Genomic DNA, 27,073 nt, shown 5'->3' on the forward strand with positions numbered 1-27,073 from the left:
GTAAACAAAAGACAGGAAGTAAAAGCGATGGGTCGTTCGCCACTTGGTGGCAGCAATGGAAGTTGTGCGTTTCAAGCAAAAACATAAGAAAATGTTCCAGGAGTAATACTTTCATCACAAACATTTAGATAAACCAGCCTTTTGTTGCACTTTTCAGGTTCCCTCACAACTGCTCCTCTAAACCTGGAAGTGAAGTACAATAATAATAATAATAATAATAATAATGATAATAATGATGATGTGGCATTTTGCCATCTCCTTTTTAGGCTTTCAGCATTTAGAAAACTCATTTTTCTTTCTGACCAAAGCCAATTAATACTGGAAAACTCTAGAGCCAGCTCTCCAACCCCTACATCATGAAGGGAGTTCTGAAGACTAAGTGCATTGTGACCAAAATCCATCCTGAGAGGGTTCGACCACTTCTCTGGTTTTTACTGATCTGGTGTGTTTCACACACAGAAAAGTGCTTGCAGGGTGTGTGCCTGTAAATGTGAAAATGCAGCAGGTATTCAGAAGCAGACTGATGGTTTTCCAGAGGGACAGTTGTTGAGGGGAAGCGCTAGTTGCTGGGGATGTTCTGTAGATATGTCAGGATGTGCTGGATCTTCACCAGGCGGTCTTTGAGGCTGGTCATGGAGAGGACAGAGAGCTGGTGCCGGGGGTCTATGGGCAGCACGGCCAGCAGCCACCAGCACCACGCCGGACCGTTTGGAGTCGCCTGCAGGAAAAAGGATCCATCAGAAATGAGCACCAAAGACCAAAGATTCACGATGCAGCTTTTGTGCAACAGCGGCTGAGTGTAACATCTCAGCTCCTGGTCGAGTCACAGAGGCTTCTCCGTTTTCCTCTCCGCCCTCCTCTGCTGGGATGTATCACAGCTGTAATCAAATCCAGTCATCCATGACACCATCTCTAACTAATCAGCCGCTACAAAACACACACAGATTTTTTTAAATTAGCTCTGATGCAGCATCAAAGTAGCTGAAACATAGTACGCATTTACTCGAGCTTCTAGCTGTTTCTGAGTCACAGCAGCTTGGTCCGTTTCCTAACCAATCACCCTGCTGCTACATGGCCTCTGATTTAATGAAGCACTCAGCTCCTCGACGCTGGAAGGGGTTATCAGAGACCGCTGAAAGTCGTTCCTGTCTCCAAGAATCGAGCCCACTTAAAGAGCAAGTCACCCTAAATAAACTTTTTTTTTTGTTGAAAAACTAAATAAACGAGTGTCTAATCGTGCTGAGACACGTGTCGTCAATAATTTGTTACTTCAGTGCATTTGAGTTAAAATTTAAATATTCTGCCTAAAACTGTCAGTGTTGTGTCGTTGTCAGGTAAAAACTCTGCACTGCATTTGAATTTAAATCTGCCACCGCTATTGGCTAACAGGTATGCTATGATGTAAACGGGTACATTATGATGTCACAATGCTGTCGTGAGCCTGTGTGTGTGTATTTGTTAGTGGCTCCGCCCTCTCGGTCTGCCTGGCTACAGCATTTGTTGCATTTTTCAAACAGGAAGTGAGAGTGGAGTTAGACTCTGGTAGGGGTTGACTTGCTCTTTAAATAAATGTGCTTCACGTGGATTTTAGGTTTCCTGTATTAATTATTTCACATATTTAAAGTTAAAGGTAAAGTCCCATTAGTTGTCACACACACAGGTGTGTGTGCGACATTTGTTCTCCGCATTTGACCCATCCCCTGGGGGAGTGGTGAGCTGCAGACACAGCCGTGCTCAGGAACCATTTGGTGGTTTAACCCCCCAATCCAACCCCTTAATGCTGAGTGTCAAGCAGGGAGGCATTGGGTCCCATTTTTTCAAAGTCTTTGGTATGACCCGACCAGGAATCGAACCCTGATCTCCCAGTCTCAGGGCAAACACTCTACCACTAGGCCACTGAGCTACCTACCAAGGTTCTTCTGTATCACCCTGTGCCAAACACTTTTCTAGATTACATAACAGAAATCGACCTCTCACTTCTTGTTTTGGTTTCTGTGTGTGTGTGTGTGTGTGTGCGTGCGTGCGTGTGTGGCATCTTTACATGACGACTATGTGACACAACCACCTGTGAGCTTACTCCTGAAGCATTCATTAAGCTCTTTAGCCCACATCGTCAATAGCCTGAGCAGCAGAAGATGTAATCCTCCCTCCGCGCGCTCCGGAACAAGCTAGCGGTCGAGCCGACACACAAAACCCGCCTTCCTGAGACCTCTGAGGCTTTTGGATCTGTGTCAGCGAGTTTTCCCTAAAGGCAGCGTGTCATGAGACGAGTCAATTTAAGACAAAAAGCTTATTGTCAAAGCGCTGCGTAATGTGTCTGAGTGCTGAAAGCTTCAGAAGCTCTGCGTCCACCTAAAGGTACAGTCCTGATGAGAAGTATAACAGAGAGTCATGAATTCAACTTTATCTGAAAGTTTTAGTAAAAACAGAACATTTGTTCCCATTCAGTCTCTCACATCCACTGTTCCATTCCTCTGCAGCATCTCTTGGATTTTGGGAGATGGGAAAAAATCTCATCCTTCAAGAGGAGGTGATGTTATTAAGCTTCTCCTTCATAGAGAAGCTTATCAGATCCACCCTCTTAACACTTTTGAACCTTCCGGTATTAATGAGGACATCAATTTATCTTGCTTCTAAAGAATAATGGTGTTTATAGCAAACAACAGGAATAATGGAACCTCGATAGGAGACTTGTTCTTGTGCACACATTTGTAGTTTTGCATATTTTAATATGTTATCTTCTTAAATAAAACAAGAAGTAAATACCGTATTTTCTGGACTATAAGTCGCACTTTTTTTCATAGTCTGGCTGGTCCTGCGACTTAACAAAGTGACTTATATGCCAAATTATGTAAACCGCGCTGCTGCGGGCCGGCTCCGGTCCAGGTTTCAGCTCCTCTGCCCCACTGGGAGGGTTTCAAACACCGCCATCACCTGCTGCAGCCTGTGGCGGGGTGGTGCGGGCGCTCTACCTGCCTGCTGGGAGGGTTTGAAACACCGCCATCCTCTGGTGGAGACCGTGGCGCGCTGCTGCGCCCTGATTCTTTATCCTGTTATTGTTACCGGTACTTGTCTTGCAATGTGAAACGCTTGGTCTCAAATTTTGTAAGAAAAATAATAAAATTTCCCCCCAAAATGCAACTTATAGTCCAGTGCGACTTATATATGTTTTTTCTTCTTCTTCATTATACATTTTATGGCTGATGCGACTTATACTCCGGAAAATAGGGTAATCTAGTTACAGCTGAGGTAGGTAATGTGCAGGTAACACCTTGTTTGTTCCTGACCAATAAGCACACCTGAGCATGGTTACCTTCCTCTAAGTGTTCACATTAACTCTGATGACGACACACCGAGTGTTGAAATGTTGGTAGCTGTTCTTTGCGTCCGCTTTGCTAACGGCTGATTAGCTGCAGCAGCCATCTTGGTCACTTTTGGGTTTTTCCATTAAAATCCATAAAATGGATAAAGTGATTCCTAATTGTGCTTGATACAGTGGACAGGAACCCCCCACAGCACAAAAATGGTTTGGCCCATCTCCAATATGGTCTATGCGTGCGCGCGCACGCACGCACGCACGCGCGCACACACACACATTTTGGTGAAAGTAATTTAAACCCTTAAGATTGCTGATATTCTGCCAACGTGACCTCTCTAACACTTCAAACACATTATTTGTGTCGTTTAAACCTCCTCCACAAACCGTTCCTGTACCTGGATGTCAGCTTCTCGCTCTGGCATTGGTCCAAAGTGCTGCAGAATCTGATTGTGGAAGCGGATCTTCAGGTTCTGGAACCAGACCTGGGCCTGTTCGTACACGGCGTCGTGCAGATCTTGTAGCTTTTCCAGGACTTCTCTGTCCACCACCTGACAGATCATCACTTCATCAGAGTCTTAACTGGATACATTTATTTATCTGATTTATTAGAATAAGTTGTAATGACGTCGGTTTCTTTAGAGGCACTCAGGGATGCCCGTAACATAATGTTAAGGTGGTTCTCACCCTGTTGTCCTCCAAGTGTTCGATGTCTGCAGTGTTGTAGCCATCCTTCATTCCTCTGGTCAAGACTCGGAACCTTTTTCCTCCGACGGTATCGACCACAGATCGTCCGTCAGGGAGGAAATGGACGCTCCTGATGATCAGCATGCAGCCATAATCTGCAAACCTGCAACATGAACATAAACGCTCCTTTTACTAACAGATCAGTCTGCAACTGCTCTGCGTCCAGAGTTATTACTACAAGGACAGAGCATATGCACACGTGTGTATGTTAGCATGCTCACCCCTTTTCAGGCTCACTAATGCACATCCCAAACTGCTGCGTGCCCGTGTCCATGCAGCGGCGAATCATGAGGCGATAACGAGGCTCAAAGACGTGCAGAGGACAAGGCACAGTTGGGTAAGCCATGGTACAAACAAAAACAGGCACATTCTTCATCAGGCTGCAGAGAGGAACAGAAAGGTGGATTATTTAGACTGGTTGAGAATCTTCTGCACACCGGTAAGGAAAAGAAAGGCTGCTTACTCGGAAAGCTCCTGGTTCTCCTCCAGGTGGGTTTTAAACCTCTCTTCATGCTCATGCCTCAGGTGCTGCTTAATTAGCGTGTCCAACACTGCTGTCACTGTGTACTTCCTGAATGCTAGATACTGAAAACACCAGAATTAATGTCACAAAGGAGTGGCGGTGTGAATGAGGAGGCTGATTTCTCAGGAGTGGAACCGTCTTACCTCTTTCAGACTCTCCTTGCAGAGGGGACACTGGGGGGTGTGGTCCAAGCAGCGCTCCAGGCAGTTTTTACAGAACGTGTGGCCACACGGTGTAGACACCGGCTCATAAAACAATCTGTGTTGGTCAGTGAGATGTAACGATCAGCTGGCTCATCGGACAGGTTTACACGTGCGGTGGCTCTCTGGGGTGACCTTACCTCATGCAGAGGGAACACTCCAAGTCGTTGGGGTCCAGCAGATCCTCGGGAACTTGTCTGCAGGGTTTCGCTTTGGCTGTTTGGTGTTTGGAGCCTTTTGTCCAACCTGAAGTCATCCAGAAGCAAAGATTAAGGATTAATCTCATTATTGTGCCGTTAGGAGTGACGGTGAAGGCCGGGAGCTGACCTTGTTTTTTATATTTGCTACTCCCACTGTCCACCAGGTAGGCCTCCACGTCCGACACAGACAGCTTCCTCTTCAGCAGGCTTCCCTTGTCTTGATCGCCCAGCTGAGGAGCTGAACTAACTCTCTTTAGCCCTTCTTCCATACTGCTGGAGCCGTGCATTCGCAGCGACTGGGCTCGGCTCAGACCGGGGCGCTCTGGGCTTTCGCACCGTTTCTGAACAACGACATGAGAAAGTGGTGGGGGTGTCACTGGATTAGTCTGACTGAATAACCTGTGACTGAAGAGTTCACCATGCAGGTACCTCCTGGCTGTCTGTGTGGTGGGCAGAGGCGGCGCAGACCCGGTGCCGGTGCCGTCTCTGAACCGGGCTCTGTGGCTCCACGGAAGCATTTTCTACAAGAGTTTTAGTGCGTAGGTGAGGCAGCGTGCTCTGCGTCGTTTCTCTCAGGCCGACTTTCACGTTCTCATCAGCTGGAGAAAGCAGGTCGCACAAAATCTGCAAAAACAGCAACTCTGGTCAACGTGATTTCTACAAGACGGAATAACGAGTCAGAAAAGCTGCAGACCAACACCAGAAAGCAGATTTATAACCAAACATCTGCAAAACATATAAACATTATGAACTTTTGAAAAGTCTGCAAAGTTTTGGAGCCATCTTGTAAACAAAGACAAACCGTAGCCCTGAATAATTGTTGATGCACAATGCACGAGTGAAATGTGTCACTTACATAACTACAATGCTGTCAGTGTTCTGTCATTAAGTGGTACTAATATCATTACAGAGTCACAGGACCTGACCTACTAACTCCTTATGTAATTCCAATGATCACACAAAGGTAGAAAGTGAAGTTGACATATTTACAACACTGGGTAAATGTCTCAACAAGTCTTTAGGTCCGTTTCTCGTTTGGCTGCAACTAGTCGGGGAGACAAAAATGCAAAACTCAACGCAAACGTGCTCAGAACAGTTCTAATGGACATCTTTGCAGCAGCTTTTATCCACGGCTCTGTCCCATGCAGAACTGGATGCAACTGCAAACGGTTTGAAACAGCCGTGCACATTTTATTGTCATATCTTAGTCATGAATGTTTTAATTATATCTCTGTTTTTTTTTTGTCAAAACCTCCCGAAATTTTCGGACTCCCAGAAAATAAACCCTAAAGGTTTCCAGGTGAGCGCCCAACACCGTCATAGACCCGTGTCTTTAAGTTGTTGAGAAATCAGCGAGCAAGGCCATGCAGCTCAGAGAAGGAAATCAAGTCACTCCCTATTAGCAGCCCTTATAGTGGATGGGTATGTTTTCACTGTCTGCAAAGCGTGTTTTGGAACTGTGCAGTTGCTCGCACTTCAAGTCTATTTTTTACGTGCTACACTTCCAGAAAGCGTCAAACTCTAAAGTTCAGATTAGGCCAGACAGGAAGTCAAATACCAAACAAGTGTGAAGCATCTGGAAATGTCCTAAATAAAAGGAACGTGCAGATTTTCAGTTGCTTAAATAGTAAAAAATAAAGTACGTCATTTCCTGTGACACCTCTGTGACGGAGGTAAACAGAACTAAAGACGAACCACAGACCTGTATGGATACAAGCTCTAAACTTTCCCTTATGTTTTCAAACCGTTCTAAAATGTGTGCACAGAAACAGTTATTTATTATGAAAGAGCAGGATGCTGGAACAACAACCCTTCCATGTGCCAGCTGAATGTTTTATTACATAATTAACCTTAAGCAGAGTGTAATTATTAACCACTAAGTCAGGGTTGTATCAATGCTGATAACAAGAGCAAGTGACTGTGCTTTTACGTTCCTGGCCAGCAAACAAGTAGTCTCATGTTATGGCTCTTGTGTTTATTTGGTCAGAAGTGAAAAACTAAACCCCGTTTGACCCTAAACTTCTCAGACTGCCCCCAGAAAGAGAGTCTGAGATATTCTCTTCCACAAAAATAGCAACTGAATCCCAAATCTGACCTTCTCCACGTGTCTCTTAGCACCTGGGAAGTCCTCATTAACAGTCAAGCAGTGGAGGAAGACTTGGAGAGACTCGTCCACCTGACCCAGTTTCTGCAGCACCGTAGCTTTCCTGAAGAGTGCCTGAAAGGTCAGAGAGGACACGCAAAAATGTTTAATGCTGACAAAAGCAGCACGATGAATTCTGAAGTGTTTCGGGCAACATTATCTGCTCATATTCAGCCAAATGCCTCAGAACTCACTGGACGGCGCTTCACAGTGCAGATGGACAATGACCCAAAGCATACTGCAAAAGCAACCAAAGAGTTTTTGAAGGGAAAGAAGTGGACTGTTTTGCAATGACCAAGTCAGTCACCTGACCTGAATCCGATTGAGCATGCATTTCACTTGCTGAAGACAAAACTGAAGGGAAAATGCCCCAGGAACAAGCAGGAACTGAAGACTGTTGCAGTAGAGACCTGGCAGAGCATCACCAGGGATGAAACCCAACATCTGGTGATGTCTACGTGTTCCAGACTTCAGGCTGTAATTGACTGCAAAGGATTTGCAATCAAGTAATGAAATGTATAAGTTTGATTTATGGTTCTTATTCTGTCCCATTACTTTTGGTCCCTTAACAAGTGGGAGGCACATATGCAAACTGTTGTCTTTCCTACACCGTTCACCTGATTTGGATGTAAATACCCTCAAATAAAAGCTGACAGTCTGCAGTTAAAAAGCACATCTTGTTGGTTTCATTTGATATCCATTGTGGTGGTGTACAGAGCCAAACATGTTAGCATTGTGTTGATGTTCCAATATTTATGGACCTGACTGTATATCGTTATTGCGGTATCAGCATGTGCAATATGCATATCGCAAAGAACAGATAAATATCGCAATGTATGGTGAGCTCAGATGTTTGCTAAATATAACGCATTCTGTCAATCAAACAGACGCATGGTGTTTTTTTTTTAACAAATCAAATAGAGCTCTTCACCCATTTGGCCAATTGGGTGGGTTCTCTTAGGTTAGATGCCCGCCCCCGAGGCGGACGGCACTTAATTTAGATGGTTAGCAAACACCAGCGTTAGCTTTGTTCTGCTCTTTCTGCTGATTCTACTTTTCCCGGGATCCACTGATTGTCTTTTCTTGTTCATTTTCTTTTTCCCTTTCCTCACATCTTTTGCTTTTCTCATTATGTTACTTTTTTTGTCATTTTTTTAATTCTTTGTCTTTGATTATTTTTGTTCCTGAGTTAAGTTTTTATTTATCGCAAGCAATATTGTCATCGCAATATTAATCACTGTTATCACATATTGCAGGTTTTCCTACTATCGTGCATCCCTAGTTTCTATGGATAAATGCTAATTTAAAGTTTCAGCCATTTTGCTGTAAGGGAATTTAACAAACAAAATAAAAAAAAACATGACATACAAATCATAACTGATATCAGATGACTTTAGCTAAGTGAGCATCCGAGATTTATCTGCCACTGAGTTCAGAGGCTGACCGAAAAATAACAAATTCAGAGTGGATTTTTTGTGTTTTACGTTGACTGAAGCATCTCTTTTTTAAGATGTAACAGGTAAAAGTGGCCTACTCTTGTTTTTAAAGTGAAACAGCAGCTTTGTGAGTGAGTGAGTGAGTGAGTGAGTGAGTGAGTGAGTGAGTGAGTGAGTGACCTACTTCAGCCTGACAGCTGGACCTGCAGCAGAACTCGGTGTCCTCCAAGGCCAGCCGGTACTGCCCCAGAGCGGTGTACGCTTCACACCGAGACAGTCGAGCTACAGTCATGTGTGGATCTGCAACAGATAAAGATGCAAACATTGTTTTTATCCAGTAACCTCTTAAATGTTTTTAACAAGGAAAAAAAATGCTTTTGGATTAAAAAATGACTCAACTAATATCTTAGCAAACGCAAAGGCCTTAGGAAAAGCCGGTATTCCTTTAAAAGTTGAACGGGATGGAGTAAACTAATGTTTTGTTTTTGCAAGTCATCCCTTACATAATCCATTCATAACCTTGAACGTCACATTAAAAGTGCCAGTGAATCTTCTGGAAACAAAATAAAAGAACAACGTGTTGCGTAAGCTTTACAATTACCAGTAATAGACCAGCTGTTTTTTTTTTTTAGTCCTAATTTGAAGTTTGGACAAAAACACAGATGATTCTCATACTTCAACCACAGAATTAAGTTAAGGGGAACCCTTTGTTGTTGCAACGCAAACCAACAGGCAGTTGTTTATTATCAAATTTAAAAACCACCCTACAGATGAAGGCAGTCACTAGATTAGGATGTGTAGTAAGTACATTTTATTTATATAGCACTTATCACAGACATAGAATCACCAAGTGCTTCACATAGATCAAAACTAAATAAAGTCATAAAATCATAACGATCTCAAAACAGAAATAGTTTAACGTCAGAAAAAATAAAGTCATAAAATTATAAAATTTCATAAACAGATGAGAGATTACAAATTTGAGTTAAAAATAAGAAAATAAAAAATGTAGGTAAAAGCAGCTTTAAATAAAAGGGTCTTTGGCTGTTTTTTAAAAAAGTCCAGACTGTCATTGCTGTGTAAGGATAAAGGAAGATCACTCCATAGTCGGGGTGCAACAGTCTGGAAGGAGCGATCACCTCGGCTTTTATATCTGGTCTTTGGAACTTCTACTGTATGAGGTTCTGGTGGGTGGACCTGTGGGCTTGAGTTGGAGCATAAGGCTTTAAGAGTTCAGTCATATAGGGAGGAGCTTGACCATGTAGAGCATGGTTAATGGGTAACCAGTGCAAAGACAGAATAGGAGTGATGTGAGCTCTTCTGTTTGCTCAAGTTAGGAGCTTCACTGCAGAGTTCTGGACCAACTGAAGGCGGCCAAGTGCTTTTTTGTTCAAACATGTGAAGAGTGTGTTACAGTAATCTAGAGGGGAGGAGACAAAGGCATGGATAACCATTTCTAGTTCATGTTTTGACACCAACCTTCGCAGTTTGGCGATATTTCTTAAGTGATAAAAACCATTTCGGACCAACGTTTTTGAAAGGCCTTCAAGAGACATTGATTGGTCAAAAATAACACCCAAATTCCATAAGTTTGTCTTGACGGCTGAGGATAAATGACCACGTTTTAGACTAATCAGGGAAACCATGCTCTCAGGGGCAATGGTCAGACATTCAGAGTTTAACTGCAGGAAGTTATCTTCTAGCTAGCTGCTGGTAGCTGAAAGACACTCTAGTAATTCAGACACTTTATAAAACTCAGAATCCTTAAAGGAGCAGTACAGCTGAATATCATCTGCACTTTATTTTTAATTTATTGAACTTCCTTATTAATTATTTATCAACACAAATAATTCTTCTCATGTTTAACTTTTTGCAAACTCACATCAGGATTTTAGGTTGTTGTCAGGTGCTTCTAGAAACCAGACCAGACTATAACTGGACACTGGTTTTTAAATGAAGAGTCTGTCGTTTCTCCTCGGGATGTTGGCAGCAGCTCAGACAGACACTCCTACAGAGGTGACAGTAATCCTCATCCTGTTCTAGATCAGAATGTACCAGATCTACCCATGAAGAATTTATTTACACAGTCTGCCTGCTTATTCAGCCTTCAGTAGACACTAACACTGAAGGAATGAATAACTCTGAGCTTCTATGTTTTTGCATTTGCTTTGCTAACTGCAGTGGGATGCAAAAGTTTGGGCAGCCTTGTTAATCTTCATGATTTTCCTGTATAAATCGTTTGTTCCGACAGAAATTTTCACGTGCATATATAGGAGACGCACACAGTGATGTTGAAAAGTTAAACAAAGTTAATAGGATTTACAGAAAGTGTGCAAAAATTGTTTAAACAAGATTAGGCAGGTCCATAAATTTGGGCACCAGAAAAAAATAAATGAAGTCAATATTTAGTAGATCCTCCTTCTGCAGAAATAACGGCCTCTAAACGCTTCCTATAGCTTCTAATGAGAGTCTGGTTTCTTGTTGAGGGTATTTTGGACCATTCTTCTTTACAAAACATCTCTAGTTCATTCAGGTTTGGTGGCTTCTGAGCGTGGACATCTCTCTTTAACTCACACCACAGATTTTCAATAATATTCAGGTCTAGGGACTGAGATGGCCATTCCAGAGTGTTGTACTTGTTCCTCTACATGAATGCTTTTGTAGAATTTTAGCAGTGTTTAGGGTTGCAGCTTCATCTTTGTCATGGATTTCTGGACATTGGTCTCCAGGATCTGCTGATATTGAGTGGAACCCATGCATCCCTCAAAGTTAACAAGAATCCCAGTCCCTGCACTGGTCCTACAGCATGATGGAACCGCCACCATATTACCTTTGTTTTCATTGGTGGAACTTCAGGGTAAATTCTGGGAGGGTTAGGGATTCACCTGTGTATGAAGGTCAATGCTCTCTGAGCTTACCAACCCAATTGTGAGTTCCAATAATTAGTTCTAAAGGGTTTGGAATCAAAATGACAACGGTGCCCAAAATGTATGCACATGCCAAATTTAGTTGAAACTTTTTTTTTTTTTTTACATTTTCTCTAAATCCTATAAACTTTGTTTCACTTCTCAAACATCACCGTGTGTCTCCTATATGATACATTTAACTGTTTTTTTAACGTATCATCAAACGATATATTCAGGAAAATCATGAAGATTAACAAAACTGCCCAAAATTTGGCAAACCCTGTATTATGAAAAGCAAAGGTTATTTAAATGCTGATAAATATGTGCAACTCTGCTTAGAATCAAACTAGCTTAGCCACTAGTGTGGAATAAAACAGTGATGAGAAAAAAAATACATCTTTAGTACTTTTAATAATTCCTCAAAGCCCAAGATGATGACTTGTAAATAAATATAAAATAATTCAAATCATCTCTCTGTTAAAAAAAACACATTATAAGTGTCGCCACTTAGGTTCAGTGTGAAAAGACATTGTGGACTCCTTGTCTCACCAACTTTACATCATCTGACCAACTGGCTGTGAGTTTAGCGAGCTTTGCATCCTTCTTCCAGGACAAAAGGTACTTTAAAGAGCAAGTCACTCCCTATCAGAGTATTACTCCACTCCCACTTCCTGTTTGAAAAATGCAACAAATGCTGTTGCCTAGCAGACTGAGAGGGCGGAGCCACTAACAAACACACACACACACACACAGGCTCACAACGACATTGTGACATCATATGGTACCAGCTAACATTCTAGGGTACCTCTTAGCCAATAGCGGTGGCAGATTTAAATTCAAATGCAGTGCAGAGTTTTTACCTGACAACGGCACAACACTGACAGTTTTAGGCAGAAAATTAAAAGTTTTACTAAAATGCACTAAAGTGCAAAACTATTGACTACATGTTTCTGCAGCACGATCAGACACACATTTACATAGTTTATCAGAAAAAAGTTGATTACTGTCTAAAGTATATAAGACACTGTCCAAAATAGACGATAAAATTGCAATCCCTATTGGAAAATGGGAGGTGGATCTATCAGTTAGCTTTGACCAGGACTTCTGGTCCCAAACTTGTTTAAAAACTTTTAAAATGATCAGACACCCCAATTTACAATTAATTCAGTACAAAATTCTACACAGAGTACACTATACAGGTCATCGGATGTTCAAGATGGGGTTTGTGTCGTCTGACACCTGTACACACTGCACAAACAACATTTCTGACAATTACATTCACGCACTGTGGTCCTGCCCACCTGTCCAGGAATTTTGGGGTAGAGTATGTGAGGATCTGTCAAAATGTCTGAAATGTCATATCCCAACTTCCCCCTCTCTTTGTTTACTGGGACAGCTGCACGATGTCCCGATTGCAACATCTTTGGTTCACGTGGTTCTGACTGCCATGTGCATCGCTAAGAAAACTATCCTCTTGAATTGGAAAAATAGAGAAAGTCTCTGCATTAACCAGTATAGAAATCTTTTGTTAGCTCATATTGCACTTGATATAGCCTCTGCTTCCACTTCAGATGAATCTCTCTGGGCTCCTTTGATCGGTTCCATCACATAGCGAGGGTGGGGGGCCATTGATGTTGTCCTGCGGGATGGTGTGGGTGGGGGGGTGTGGGGTCTGAGTTTGGAGTATCCGGATGTTCCCTGGAGGTGGGTTCACTGGGGGTGTCTGGGACTGGGGGGCTGTTGCCCCCCTTTGGAGGTGCTTGGGTTGCCTCGGGGGGTGGACTGCTGGCAGTTGTGAGTGGGGCCCCTTGGGGATCTTGGCGGCGGCCATGGGTCACTGCCTGGCGGCTGCAATACCCCTAGGCGGGTCTGGGTGGGGGCCTGGGGGCTCGGGGTTTGGGGGTGGCCGGCCCCGTGTGGGGATCTGGGCGGGGCCTTGGGGGTCGGGTCCTGACATGTATGCTGCCGGGAAGAAGGCAGGGACACCCAGCAGTGCCTGGCTCGGGTTCGGGGGCCTCAGGTAGACCTTGGCTCCTCTGCCGTTCCATCACAGGGGAGGGGGAGGTCCAGGACGGGGAGGACCAAACCTTACCTGGATGTCCCATGTCTTATATATTCTGGAAGTTGTGCAAATGCAGGGGTGGGCATAGATATTCTGCTGGGATGGGGCTTTGTTGGTGCCCTCGGACTCCGTGAGGCTCTGTAATGCTGCTGCTTTGGGACCTGGCAGGATGGGCTGGGGTCTCCATGCCCTGGATGGCAGTTTGACAACAGAGGTGCCTATTGGGGCCGGTAGGGGAGCTGGCTCCCTGGAGGGCTAAGCCCAACCAGCCATTCCTCCCCATCCCCGCATATTTCTCTCCTCCTGCTCCCTCACATCATCACACAAACATACACATAGTACCTTGGGGGGTGGGCAAGTCAGGGAGTGCGGGTATGGACCCCATTTCCGCATTCCTGTGGCAACCTGCCCCCCAATTTTATTTGCACCTTATACACTTCCACTGACGACATTCCACACAAACACACACTTAGGGCCTTGGGAGTGAGCACATTCAACGGCATTTGGCAGGGGGATATTTCAGCCTCCTCCCAAGTGCCGGTGCCCACTTCCAATTTTAAACCGCACTTAGACACTGATGGCTGAGGGTGTAAGTGGGGTGGTGCGGTGGCATCAGCTGGCTATGCCGGATGATGCCCGCACTGCCCACTCACCACAGCCATGGAATACACCTCATGATCACACAACACTATATTGGAGCAGGTGGAGGGAGACTAGGGGTCTTAGCCACCTCTGTTGTTGCTAGGCTTCCTGGGGCTGGAGGCTAGGAGGGAGATCTGGCCGTCTGGTTGGGGTCTGGGGTGGTGGGTTGCTGTGCTCAGCGTTGGGCGGGGGAGCCTGCTCATCAGCACCCCAGCAGAAAGGGTCAAACTCTGGTTACCGGTGATGGTTGTACCCCATGTGCAGCAGTACCGGGACCAGAGTTAATAGGGTGTGTATGGGGAGCATGAGTGAGTGTCCGGCGTGCATTTTTGTAAGTCTTGGGTTGTATGTGCATGTGTGAGCATGAGGGAGGGAGTGTGTGACTGTGTTTGTGTATGACTGTATATGTCAGGTGGGGCCTTTGGGTCCTCCCCTCTCCTGGAACTTCTCTTGATGATATAGATCTTCGTCCCCCCTCCCCCTGCCACACCTGGTGTGGGGGCTTGTGCCATGGTCTGCCTGAGTGTTCGTGGCAACCAGGTCTGGGGGTTTAAGATTTTGGCATCTGCCTGATAGATCCCGGTGCTGCCTGGTGGGGTCTGGATCCCTGGGCTCTGCTGGGTCCCCGGCGGGGGTGGTCACCCCTGGGTCCCGGGTCGCTGGGTCCCGGGCTCGGCCGGCTAGGGGGTGGGAGGCTGCGGGCGGGCCTGTGGGCTTGCCGCTGATATCTCCAGGGACTCTGCCGGCTGCTGGTTGTGGCCCCCCGGGGCGATCCTCTGTGCCACTCGAGGGGGGCGGGGGCCTTTCTGGTTGCAGTCTCCTTGGGGTTCCTGCATTCTGGGGCAACGCCTGGATCTCTGGGACTTGGAGCTCCCCCCGTCTCCTGCGCATCTTTGGGGGGCGGATCTGTGGTCCCTCACACTCTCTGTTGGGCGCTCCTATAGAGAAACCTTAAATAAACAAGCGCGTGTACACACACAGGTGCTCACATGGTGCTCTCAAAAGTATGGGCTTGGGCACGTTCAACACATGTCTTAAGACTATGGGGGGCACTTAATGCACTGTGATTTATTATCGTGATTCTTCAGTTAAGCAATGTTGATTATATGTATATATATATATATATATATATATATATATATATAGTTTTTTTTGTTTTTTTTCATCAAGTTGACGCAGTGATAGGTAGATCTTGTTGTATTGTTGTTGTGTCCCTTTTTTTGTGTCCTTTTGTTTTTTTTTTTGTCTTTTTCTGCAGGTCTAGAAGCAGACTCTTGTTCATTGTTTATTTTTGTGGAACCCCCCCCCCCCCCCTCCTCTCTCTCCACCTTTTCTTGTCCTCTCTCTTTCACCTCTGTCTCCGTGTCTGGTCGGAATTACAAAGCATTCAACAACAATAACAATAAAGTTTTAAGTATCAGGCATGACATTAAAAGCAAACGCTTTGATGCTCCACCTGAGAATAAATCTGTAAGGTGTCACCAGCATTCAGACATCAATTCTGCTTGCTTCACAGCCAGACAGGACACGGTAAAAAAAAAGAAAAAAAAAAAGAAAAAAGTTGATTTGGGGGTGACTTGCTCTTTAAACGTGGAGAAAACCATGAATCTGATGTGATGATGTCATGTGTGACTTCTGATGTGTTGTCCTTTTAATTACGAATTTTCACCAGTAAACATAGGCAAAAATCCTGGGGGGGGGGGACAGTGGGGACATGTCCCCTTCTGAGATAAATGCCCCCCCCCCAAAAAACTCCCAAATGTTTTTTGTTTTAATAATATGTTCATTTTTGTTGAACGCACAATACAAGTTGTGCTACTTAAAAACACAAAGAGTTATAAGAAGTGAAATATTTACACACACACACACACACACACACACACACACACCGCCTAATCCTCAGTGGTTCCGTCTAATCTGTTTTCTCCAATGAGAGGGGCTGCTGCTGCTCGCACCCAGAGCGCGCTGTGAGGTGCAGAGAAGAGCAGAGCGACATGTAAATAGTTGCCAGGTGAATTTTTTTACGCATTCAGTCGTGCTTTTAATGGGAAAAAAAAAAGGTTATTGGTCACTACACTTGTTTAACAAGCACAACACAATACACATAAAGCTACAGCTCAGCTCCTTTGTGTGAAGTCTGGCACGCTTAACATATTGTTAGCTTAAGCAGCATGGTGTATTTATATTAACGCTGGGTTAAAGAGAAAGGAGAGAGAACAAAAAGAGAAAGACAGATATGTATATAAAGAACAGACAGCAAGAGAGGATAGACAGCTGACATACTGCCATCATCCTCTCATTAATGTCACAAATATTAGACTAACTTGTTTCACTTTGATTTTACATTTCTGTAGTCAGATATTGTCCAGATTTTTACATTCATGTTGGATATTATTACTTACAATCTAATTTTCTATTTCAGATTTTGTCTTTTTTTTTAAACCTTTGACTTTACCTTTGACTTAGATATTCCGTTCAACAGATATTCCTTTTGTAACGTTCCGACTGGTAGTTTCCACTCCATATTTTCCTCTAATTATATCAATTTTTAAGTCAAACATCTTTTTAGTAAGTTCACAGTGTTCTGGACTTGTTACGTACACATTCATGCAAAAATAGTGTTCTTTTACAGCAGGAAAAGCTAAATGTAGGCCAAATAAACATTATCAGCTGGGTACTGAACCTCCTCTAAATCTAAAACCTGTGTTCTTGTTATTGTCCAATGGTCTGGCAGCTTCTAGTCAGGTCAAAATGGCAGAGAAACGACAAATTAAAGACATCAGGTCATTTTTCAGTTCACCAAAATGCCAAGTAAGTTGAACGATTTGAATAATATTAAGGCAATTTGTTATTAATATCAATATAAACAAATGGTATGTTTTGGATATGTTTAATAATGGTATCATTAGCACTAGCCAGTGCCTTCGGAAGAACGGGCTCTTTACAATTCCAGGATATTGACTTACCAGAATACCCCAATCCTGACGCCACAATTTACCCAGAATGTCGAAAAACAAACGTGATTCACAATCCTTTGAACACTAGATGGTACCCATTCTTTTTCACTTGTGAAAAGATGGTTCCCATTCCAACTCTTCTCCTTTCTTTCTTCCCTCTGTAGGGTTACACCTCCCATAGTGGAGGGAGTGAAGGGGGGACAGAGTGTACAGCCTGATCCGGCGGGAGAGAGTTCTAGTCCGAACAGACACCTCTCTCTGACTCTGTCTCTCCTATTCTGACTTTGTTTCTCTTTCTCTGACACAGTTCTCCTTCCATTGCGCTGCAATCCCTTTATTTATTTAATGGTATTACTATATCACAGACCAGTGAACGAGAGTCCACCTGACTAAAAAGGTATTGAGGGATACACATCTGAGAACTAACATAGGGTTATTACGATGTTATTACAGTGTTATTCATGCCACTAATTTGGCACTCCACTGGATCAAACTATATGGAGCCAGTCAAGCAGAGACACACAGCCTGAAGTGAGTTTGAGATTTTGGTTCGTGTCATGAAATAAGGAGAATTCTGTCTTTAGACTACTTAAACTAATGATGTGTGTTTTGTGTAGTTGCGGGTTTGAGCTTGGAAAACAACTTGTCTATTTTAGGAGGCAGACTGTTCAGAATCAGGGTCACTGGTGGAAGGACCAAGCAGAGCATCATATGACTGCACAGGGGACAGGGACACAGCAGGTCATGATGAGCAGCCTTCTACCAGCAGCAGCACTCAGACACCCAACTGACATCTTCCTTTCCTAGTATTACTACTCCTAGTATTATTGGTAGAGCATCCAAAAACCTGTAGACAGTTCTGGACTATATATGGACTAATAAAGAACAACAGCTATTATTTAATACTATATGAGACATTTAAGACACATCAGCACATGGGGAAAAAAAGCTTTTTTTAATGCCCCCCTCAGGAATTACTCCTGAAATGTTTACTGTCTAATGCCCCCCCCCCCTCCCCCAACAATGATGAGGGATTTTCACCCCTGCCAGTAAACAAATCTCAATCTTTATGTCACACTATAATGCAAAAATGATCAGAGCAGCATTAAATACAAGTGCTTGTTTGTGCACAGCTGTTTGTTACTTAGATTAATTAAGAAAACAAACTTTTTTTTCCAATGCAAATTTTTGAATTAGATTGCATTGATCTAAAAATACATCAAAACTTGTATTTTTATTCTCTTGCTTGACAAGTTACTTTTCAGAGCTGAGCAGTCATATTTTTGAATGTACTGTATTTTGTAAATTAATAGTTTCACTTCAGTCATGTTTTCTAGAAAAATATATCTCCCACTAGATGTTTTGAACTGTACCCAGACACAAACTGGGCCTGGATTATTCTTACCATTACATAATGTTACAGAAGCGTTTGTGTGGACTAGGGTTTCATGCTAACTGGACTTTTAATTCAGGTATGCTCCGTATTTATGAAAGCGTGGTCCGCAACAGCTGGAAAATTACAACATAAAATGCCCTTCCGGTTTTGCAAGTTACAAAACCTACAAAAGTGTCACGACCCTGACTTATGCAACTTGGGTGCGCATGCGCAGACGGTCGAATTTCGTAAGCCGGGCCATGCAGGAGGCTGACAGTCACAACACATGGTTTTCAAAATATTGGTCAGAAGAACTCGCTGAACTTCTCCCTCTAGGCCCACGGACACCAGAGATTTTACTGAACCAAACATTCTCCTGTTCTAGTAGTTACAACTCAGCTTTACCTCCTAAATGTTCCTGTTGCTAGCTGACGGTGCGCCGCAGACACACCTTTTTCTGTTCAACACCGGTGTGATGAGAGATGATGACACTCACCTGAGTGCAGAACTTCGCTAGCTAGCGACACAGCTTCTCTGTAGCGTTTTCTTTTACACAGAGAATCCACTTCGCGTAATTTTTTCCACTCTTTCAGCTCGCCGGGAAACCATTTCTCTAAAAGTCCACATAGGGTTACGTTCACTTTCTCCTTGCCGGCGACGGCTTCGCCGCACAGCTTACATTTGAGGACGAGCCGTCTACGTAAACACCTTCTACAGTACGAGTGTCCACAGGCTAGGGTGACAGGCTCGTCCAGGAAGCAGAGACAGCTGGGACAGTCCAACAACGCGTCCACACCTCCCGACTCGGAGTCTCGACTCCGGCCCGTGGAGGCATCTGACCCGGCCGCTTTCCTCTTGAAGTTGCGGAGGATACAATCCACAAAAGTGCTTAGCTGCTCCGGACGCACAGGGCCGTAGCGCATCGCCGCGGAGAACCAGTCAATAGCCTCCTTTAGGCAGTCCTCGGATGCTAAAGCGTTGCCTTTCTGAAGTATAAGTTCACGGTGGCCGTCCTCCGCTTCAGAGACATTATTGTCCCCGTCAGCGCCGATAAAGAAGGCGCTCCTCTCCTCCGGTGTGTCCGCCACATACTGTTTTAGCGACATTATGACATTGAAATGTTTATGAGACGCTATTTACGTCCAGCTTTTCTTCTATCGATATGTTTATACATCTCTGTAGTGCCCCGGTCCTCTAGTCTGACGGGTTTTGTCAAAGATACTCGATTGTTATGTAAAAAAAAAAAGAACACCTGGTCACGTGATCACAAACGCGTCTCGTGATTGGTCAGGACGTTTCGGTTACAAAACCTGCGCTGCAAAGTTTCATAACTGCGGAAGATGCGCATTAAAGTCCACAAACAGCGCTTGATTTAGGCGCCCTCACAGATCCTAATTCATTATCAATAAAATAAAAAGAAAATCTGCTTTCTGCTACATATCTGTTAAGCTGGATGCAAAGCATGTCAGAAACAAGTCTGAAAAATAAATAACAGTCATACAAGATTTTATAACTTGATTTTGGAACACCTTTTGTGCTTTATTTTTCTATGAATTATGTAACATTTGGGTTATGTAATTTTTTTTATCTTGTGCAACTTTTCACCACTTTCTAGTTCTGTTGGAGCATCTCTTGTTTTGCCATCTATTTATTAACACACTCACACGCCACAGTTAAACCACTGCAAAGAAGTTGAATAAATTGAGTGCAAGTTTCATAATGTTCAGGTTCTTTAACATAACACAGGACAAAAAATAGCAACTAGTAATAATACATATTAAATAATATAACTGTACTTCATCTCCGCCTAATGCTGATAGTATTAAGAAATATAATCAAATTTAAAATATTATCTTTTTTCATTTAAGCTTCTTTCAATATTCTGTCAAATAATTTATTATAGGTGCGGTAAAAACAGATCTCTTACCAGATATAGAAACTCCCATAAAATCAGAGTGATCTACAATCTACAATGAATGCTCCTCAGACAGCAGATGGGTTATATGTGGTCCGTAAATGGGAAATGCATTATGATTTGCAAAAGAAAACCAGATTCAAGATGAAGACACATTCTCCATTATAAAATGAGCCACAGATATTTTTTATGATGCTTAAGCAATAGCTCGCTTTAGGAGAATAACCTTAAAAGGGAAATAGAAAAAACTGTCATTTAATATATTCAAAAAATGTACCAAATTGAGTGTACTAAATAATTATGAAAATATAAATTAAATCAATGATCATGATCGCTCTGGAATTAAGAGCAGGAAAAAGTTTAAAATGAATCTTTATGTGTATCTGACAAATGGAAATTATATATTGTATTGTATGTAAATAGATTCTGGAAAAGGGGGCATAAATTATGAGATGTTTGTCTTCATTCATGCTCCTTTTCATTCAAATTTGATTTTTTGTTGTTGTGTATATCTTATTGTTTATACGTTTTATTTGTTTTTATTTTCAATGAAATAAATACATTAAAAATAAATAAATAAATACAAATATCTGATCTTTGAACTTAAACCTGCTGGAAAACCAGCACGACTAAGGCTGAAATAACTCAATTCAGTAAAAAAAAAAACTGTCGGACAAAATTCCTCCATGCCTCATTGCTTGGTTGCTGTTATTCTTTGTTTATTTATTTTCCTTTATAACTCAAATATTTTATCTATACTTTGAATGATTGATGGCTTTAGGCGATACTTTAATTTATCACCTGTATTAAATGAGAGCTCTTTCAGCCAATGCGATGAAAGCAAAGCTGATGTGGTATTAAAAAAATATACATCATCTAATACATCAGATTTATAAAATAATTTGATGTGAAAGAGGAGGACATGAGGCAAAAGCTGCAGTGTTAGCCACAAAAGATTCATCTGTGCTCTCGTTCCTCGTGTCTGATCATAAACAGCTCTCATCTTTTCTGATTTAGAGCATTCAACTACAAATCAGGTCATGGTCCACATGCTGCAGCGCCTTCCAGCTGCGACGAGTCCTACATGTTCCCAGGTGTCTTTGACTGTGTGGGAATGTGCAGTAAACAGTGTGTGAGTATGTGTGTGTAAATGGATACATCTGGATTGCAAAGTGAAGAGCAAAAGTAAACACATTTGTCAGTCTGCTGTCAGGGTTTTGGTTGCATTCGTATTTTATTTTTAATCTAAAGGCAACAACAGGTTGAGGTTGTGACCTTCAGTTGGAGAGTGCAGAGTGGTTGTTGTAGCTGGTCAAGTATGTAACAGGCTTTGTTTTAGCCCAGTGAAAGTTTTAAATGTTTTCCAGGTGTGAATCATATCAAATGAGCTCGAGTCAGCGTATCGATCTGTAAATCCATGATCACTCTTAGACAACGGCCTCTTAAATCCAGAATATCTAATCCCTGCACACAAACGAGACAGCTTCACAGTACACAGATCAGTTTCATGGTAGCGTCTACATTGGAAAGTAACCTTATTGTGAAGTACAATGTAACAGAAAACAGAAAACATTCACTGGGGACTCTTGTTTGAACCTGTATACACAGAAAGGCTCGATAAAGTACTTCCCTGTTAGCCTGGCAAGCCAGACTAAATAAATGTATTATTTAGTCTGGCCATGCTCCATTGACGGCTCTCGGTTGTGGGGCGGGTTCTACCGTTGTCTTTCAAATGATCTCCGCATTCCCCTGGACAATGAATGTGACATACTCTTGTTTCACTCTGTGGCATCATCCCACCCACCAGGCATATAGAGTGCCCTGATTGGCCCACAAAGCGGATAAAGCTCTGTGATTTGTTCACTAAGCAGATAGAGCACTATGATTGGCCCACCATTATGGACCAATCACAGCTCTTTATGTGTTTGAAACCCCTCTAGAGAGCTGTGATTGGCTAGCCAGAGTCCTGGTAGGAGCTGCTGAGGTTCCAATGGAGCATGCCTCTTTGCAAAGCAAGAATTTGGTCTAGTTCACTAGGCTACTTCCCTGTTGGATTTTTAGTCCCCTTGTGGAGAACTCATCCCGCCAAAACAAGCAATAAACAAACAAAGGAGGAAATAAAAATAGAATAAATAAATGAGGAAACACAATTCTAAACAAATACAATTAAATAGATAATAAATGTTGAAATATAACAGTAAATAAATAAATGTGGAAAAAATACATTTGTTTATTTCCAAATATTTTCATTTATTTATTTATTTTTGATCTTATTTTCCTATACATGTTTTTTAGATTAATTACTCGTTCATGTATTTATTGCTTGTTTTGGCAGGATGAGTCCTCCAGATATGGGGAGAAAAATCCTACAGGGAAGTGATTTATCAAGCTTTTCTATAGATGCAGGCCCAAACAAGAGCCCCCATGAGTGTGTGTGTGTGTGTGTGTGTGTGTGTGTGTGTGTGTGTGTGTGTGTGTGTGTGTGTGTGTGTGTGTGTGTGTGTGTGTGTGTGTGTGTGTGTAGTGCTCAGCATAAATGAGTACACCCCCTTTAAAAAGTACAAATTTGATCAGGATCTCGACGAACTTTTCCAGAATTTTCACGTGGCTGGGTTTTATTGAACACTTGTTTAACTCCTCAACATGAAATTAATGTTAGTAATATAACTTAGATCACAAAATCTTCAGTTTTACTAAAATTGGTTGAAACAAAGATGAACACACCCCACGATAAAACCTACTACATCTAGTATTTTCTATGACTACCGTGATTTTCAAGGACAGCACCAAGTTCAACGCCATCCAGTCATGTCTACTGCAGTAGAAGATGAGGGGTGCAGGAGTGGATGTACATCTGGCTGCATGGACCATCAACTACCTCACCAACAAGCCACAGTATGTGAGGCTGCACAACTGTACATCTAAGGTGGTAGTGTGCAGTATTGGAGCTCCACAGGGTACAATGCTCTCATCTTTTCACCTTCTACACCTCGGACTTCCTCTATAACACCAGCCGCTGTCACCTCCAGAAGTTCTCTGATGGCTCGACTATTGTCAGTGTGTCTGAGGGGAATGACCTGGAGTGCAGGTCAGTCATCATGGACTTTGTGGACTTGTGTTATTTTTCTTCAATTTATTCTAAGTGTTGTTGCTGCTGCAACAAGTGAATTTCCCCCACGGTGGGATCAATTAAGTCTATTCTAAATCTTAGGCTTGGAAAGTGTGGCACACTTTAAATACTTTTGTCCAAAACACTGAATGCATCTTGAGAAAATGGCGATGCTCACTGAGAAAGCTCAGAAGCCTAGGTGGCAGTCAGCAAACCCTAGAGCTTGTTTATAAAGCAACTGTTGAGAGCGTTTTGACTCTACACCTCCCAGCCTGGTTTGGTCATGCTAACTGCAGATCTAAGGCCAAACTTTTACAAACTGTCCTCCTGGGCAGACAAAAATAGTTGGCAGACCACAAAAAAAAAACAATTTCCCAATTGGCTGCTGAAAGGACGAGGAATACTGCAAGGACAGAAGTCATCCACTCTTCTGTCATCTTCAACCCTTGAGCTCTGGAAGACATTACAGGATGGCTCTGGCAACCAAAAATGTATAAGAAGTCACTTGTTCCCATGCTGCAATGACCCTTAACCAACGTAAATAATAAAATCCAACTATAGTACATGCCACACAAATGTATGTATGCATTAATGCTTTTATTGGTTTTGAGAGCCGATGGAACATTTCTACTACGGTGGACGATCAAGTTCTATTCTATTCTATTCTATTCTATTCTATTCTGCATTGCAACATCCACCTTTTCTGTTCGACAAGAACAACCTCTTTTAGAGCCTGGATGCTGGATGTTTGATTGGGTTCAGATCAGGAGACATTCAATCACCTTCACCCTGTTCTTCTTCAGAAGTGCAACAGTATCTTTAGATGTGTGTTAGGTTGGAAAAAGTGCACGACGACCAAGTGCACGGAGTAATGGCAGCAGCTTCTCCTTCAGTATAGAGCAGTACATTGTTGAGTTCATGATACCATCAATGAAATGCATCTCCCCAACACCAGCAGCACTCATGCAGCCCACATGAGGACTTTTATGTAAAGAAGTTATTTCCTTTCTCAGGTTTAGTTATATTTCTCATCCAAGTGGAGAAAATGCTGACAGCATGAAATGTAAAGGGCTTTTCTTTAAGTAATTCCCTTTTATAGTCACCCGTCTGCAACCCTGGTCCTGGAGAGCCGCCGTCGTGCATGTTTTCCAGCTATGCATGAACTTGCAGCTTCTAATTAGCTGAACACACCTGATCCAGGTAATCAACAGCAGGAATAACAAAGATAGTTGGAAAACAAGCAGGACTGCGGCTCTCTAGGACCAGGGTTGCCTACCCCTAAGACAATAACTGGGGTGTACTCGTTTTTGCAACATGGGCTTGAATGGATTTGTTAGAAAAATCACTTTTGTGTGTGTACAAATTAATAAATCATGTTTGCAATCAGTGGCTCACTTTTGTGGGAGTATTTTGTAGTTTGGTATCTCCTAGAAAATGTTGATTCTGAAAGGAAACTAAATGTTTTCTGACAAATAAAGTGGGGTGTACTTATTTATGTTGAGCACTATATATATATATATATATATATATATATATATATATATATATATATATATATATATATATATATATATTATCTGTGGTTAGACTGTCAATTTAAATAATGTTGTATGTGACTTCAGTTTCTTTCTAATAACAGATGTCATCATTTTTCGAATCCTCCAGTTCTGCAGAACTAAAGACGCCTTATGAAATTTAAACAAGATGATCTGATTTATACAGGCCCTGTCCCCGAGTTTAACTTTAGGAACTAAAGGACTCATAATTAACACTAAAATTATTTTTTAAAACTCCTATTTTTGTTAACATATGTAGAGCTGAAGAGGTTTAGTGACAACTCAGTAGAAACGTTTAAGGAGTGATTCTCCATGAATGAACACTGCCATCTAGTGGTAAGAATTTCAATTTCCGCAACAAATTAATTGCAGAAAACTGTCATTGCACAAATTGTACAAATACAACCCTATAAAATCATTATGAAGTGTAACTGACTTAAATAATGAGAATAGATTGGTTGATTTTTATATTTTACAAAATGTAATGAGAAACTTTTTTTTTCATTTTTTTTTTCAACGGACCAAAAGTAACAAAAGAGATACCATTGTCTCCCTTTGTGTGTCATTTGTCTTTGTCATCATTAGAATTCATTTTCAGTTCTGCAACTTCAACAGAAATCTGTGGACTTTCACTTAGATTCATAGTTTTAAACTGAATCACTTTTAAACTGGAGTGGAAGTTCGAGCAGTAGCTCTGTTACGTATGACCACAAGAGGGCAGTGTTGAACTGTGAGTAACCCTGACAAGAAGGTCTGCTCCTAGATTTGAAGACTTCTACATTTGATTTTATTTAACATTTTTTAAAATTTTATTAACCAGGAGGATCTTCTGATAGCAGAAGATGGATGTACTCACAGATGATCCTCTAAGAATATGGAGTTATTGTCTGGGAACGCAGCTCAGTCATAACTCTGCAGCTGGTAAAAGCTATAGTTGTGTGTGTGTGTGTGTGTGTGTGTGTGTGTGTGTGTGTGTGTGTGTGTGTGTGTGTGTGTGTGTGTGTGTGTGTGTGTGTGTGTGTGTGTGTGTGTAATATGATAGGTAATGTTATTGTATATGCCCTGACCCAGGGGGAGCATGTAGAGATTGAAGATCAGGGGTCCAAGAAGCAAACATTGGGGGACCCCACATGTCATGCTAATCTGCTTTGATTTGTGATCACCAACAGACAAAACATAACCTCTGCCTGAAATATTTCTTCTTTATCTTGTAACATCTTGCTGGAGATGTTGTGTCCATCTGTTGTAGTATTTATTTATTTATTGCACATCTGAATTGACATGCTGTTTTATGCAATGTGGGTTTCAGTCACCGACTGGGCTAAGACAAGGTAACTGTGGTCCTTGACAAACCTGGTCCTTGACAAACCTGGTATCCACAGAGAAAAGCCTTGCATTGAAACACATGCTCGGGGACAACAGAACTTTTCTTCAGTCAGAGATCAGCGGGGCGTCACCTACATGCTTACCCAAAGCTGGAGGAGGGTTTTGGGCCCTTTTAGTGAGACAAACACAGTTGAGCGACTCCAAAGTGAAGCAGCATCAACTCAAAGATGTTTCAGAGGTCTCCCTCAGAGACAGGCCACCAGCATGACTACAGCCTTGCATGGAAGCCAGGTGGCCGACTCGGCTGCCCCAGGAGAAGGGAGTGGGCAGCAGCCTGTGTCTAGCAACTGTCCCTGGATGGGAGACAGGAGAAGCCGGGCACCCGCCTCGCTGGGCTGCCTCCGGGAGGCTGGAACAACTTATTTGAGATCGCAGGGCCAATGCTACTAAAGTGAGATACACTTGTATTTGTATTGTCGTGTGTGGAGTCTTCATTGATTTACATTTATTTTAAAGGCTCCACTATACTTAAATCCATACCCTAACCTTAACCATAACCAATGCTGTTCTATTCCTAATCCTAACCTAAACTAAAAGATTTAGGCAGTTTTGGCTTGCTTTGAGCACCCCCTAGTGACCGTTTAGTAGAACCAAAAGCAA

At 42.5% G+C, this 27,073-nt stretch overlaps 1 protein-coding gene across 2 annotated transcripts; it reads right to left on the reverse strand.

The window, feature by feature from the left end:
• Positions 1 to 343: 343 nt before the first annotated feature.
• On the reverse strand, positions 344 to 19,746 carry lonrf1 (LON peptidase N-terminal domain and ring finger 1). Of its 2 annotated transcripts, XM_015943614.3 has the most exons (12): positions 19,004 to 19,744; positions 8,750 to 8,865; positions 7,082 to 7,204; positions 5,416 to 5,610; positions 5,114 to 5,327; positions 4,927 to 5,032; positions 4,730 to 4,844; positions 4,527 to 4,648; positions 4,285 to 4,443; positions 4,004 to 4,166; positions 3,715 to 3,867; positions 344 to 718 (listed from the first exon to the last, which is right to left on the reverse strand). In XM_015943614.3, exons 1-12 carry the CDS (start codon positions 19,611 to 19,613, stop codon positions 560 to 562), a joined length of 2,235 nt encoding a protein of 744 aa, XP_015799100.3. In that variant the 5' UTR covers positions 19,614 to 19,744; the 3' UTR covers positions 344 to 559. The 2 variants fall into 2 exon arrangements, with proteins under 2 accessions (XP_015799100.3, XP_015799099.3); XM_015943613.3 differs by having other exon boundaries at positions 4,927 to 5,327; positions 19,004 to 19,746.
• Between the last annotated feature and the right edge of the window lie 7,327 nt (positions 19,747 to 27,073).

Source organism: Nothobranchius furzeri, chromosome 6, assembly GCF_043380555.1.
Source record: "Nothobranchius furzeri strain GRZ-AD chromosome 6, NfurGRZ-RIMD1, whole genome shotgun sequence".
In the NCBI taxonomy this organism is placed as follows: Eukaryota; Metazoa; Chordata; class Actinopteri; order Cyprinodontiformes; family Nothobranchiidae; genus Nothobranchius; species Nothobranchius furzeri.

Bases quoted from the DNA above. Each gene is read 5' to 3' on its own strand.
- lonrf1 (XM_015943613.3), bottom strand. From the start codon at position 19,613: ATGTCGCTAAAACAGTATGTGGCGGACACACCGGAGGAGAGGAGCGCC. The intron at 8,866-19,003 runs GTGAGTGTCATC...TATCTGTTGCAG, and splicing joins TAGCGAAGTTCTGCACTCAG to ATCCACACATGACTGTAGCT. The intron at 4,444-4,526 runs GTAAGCAGCCTT...TCCTCTCTGCAG, and splicing joins GAGAACCAGGAGCTTTCCGA to CCTGATGAAGAATGTGCCTG.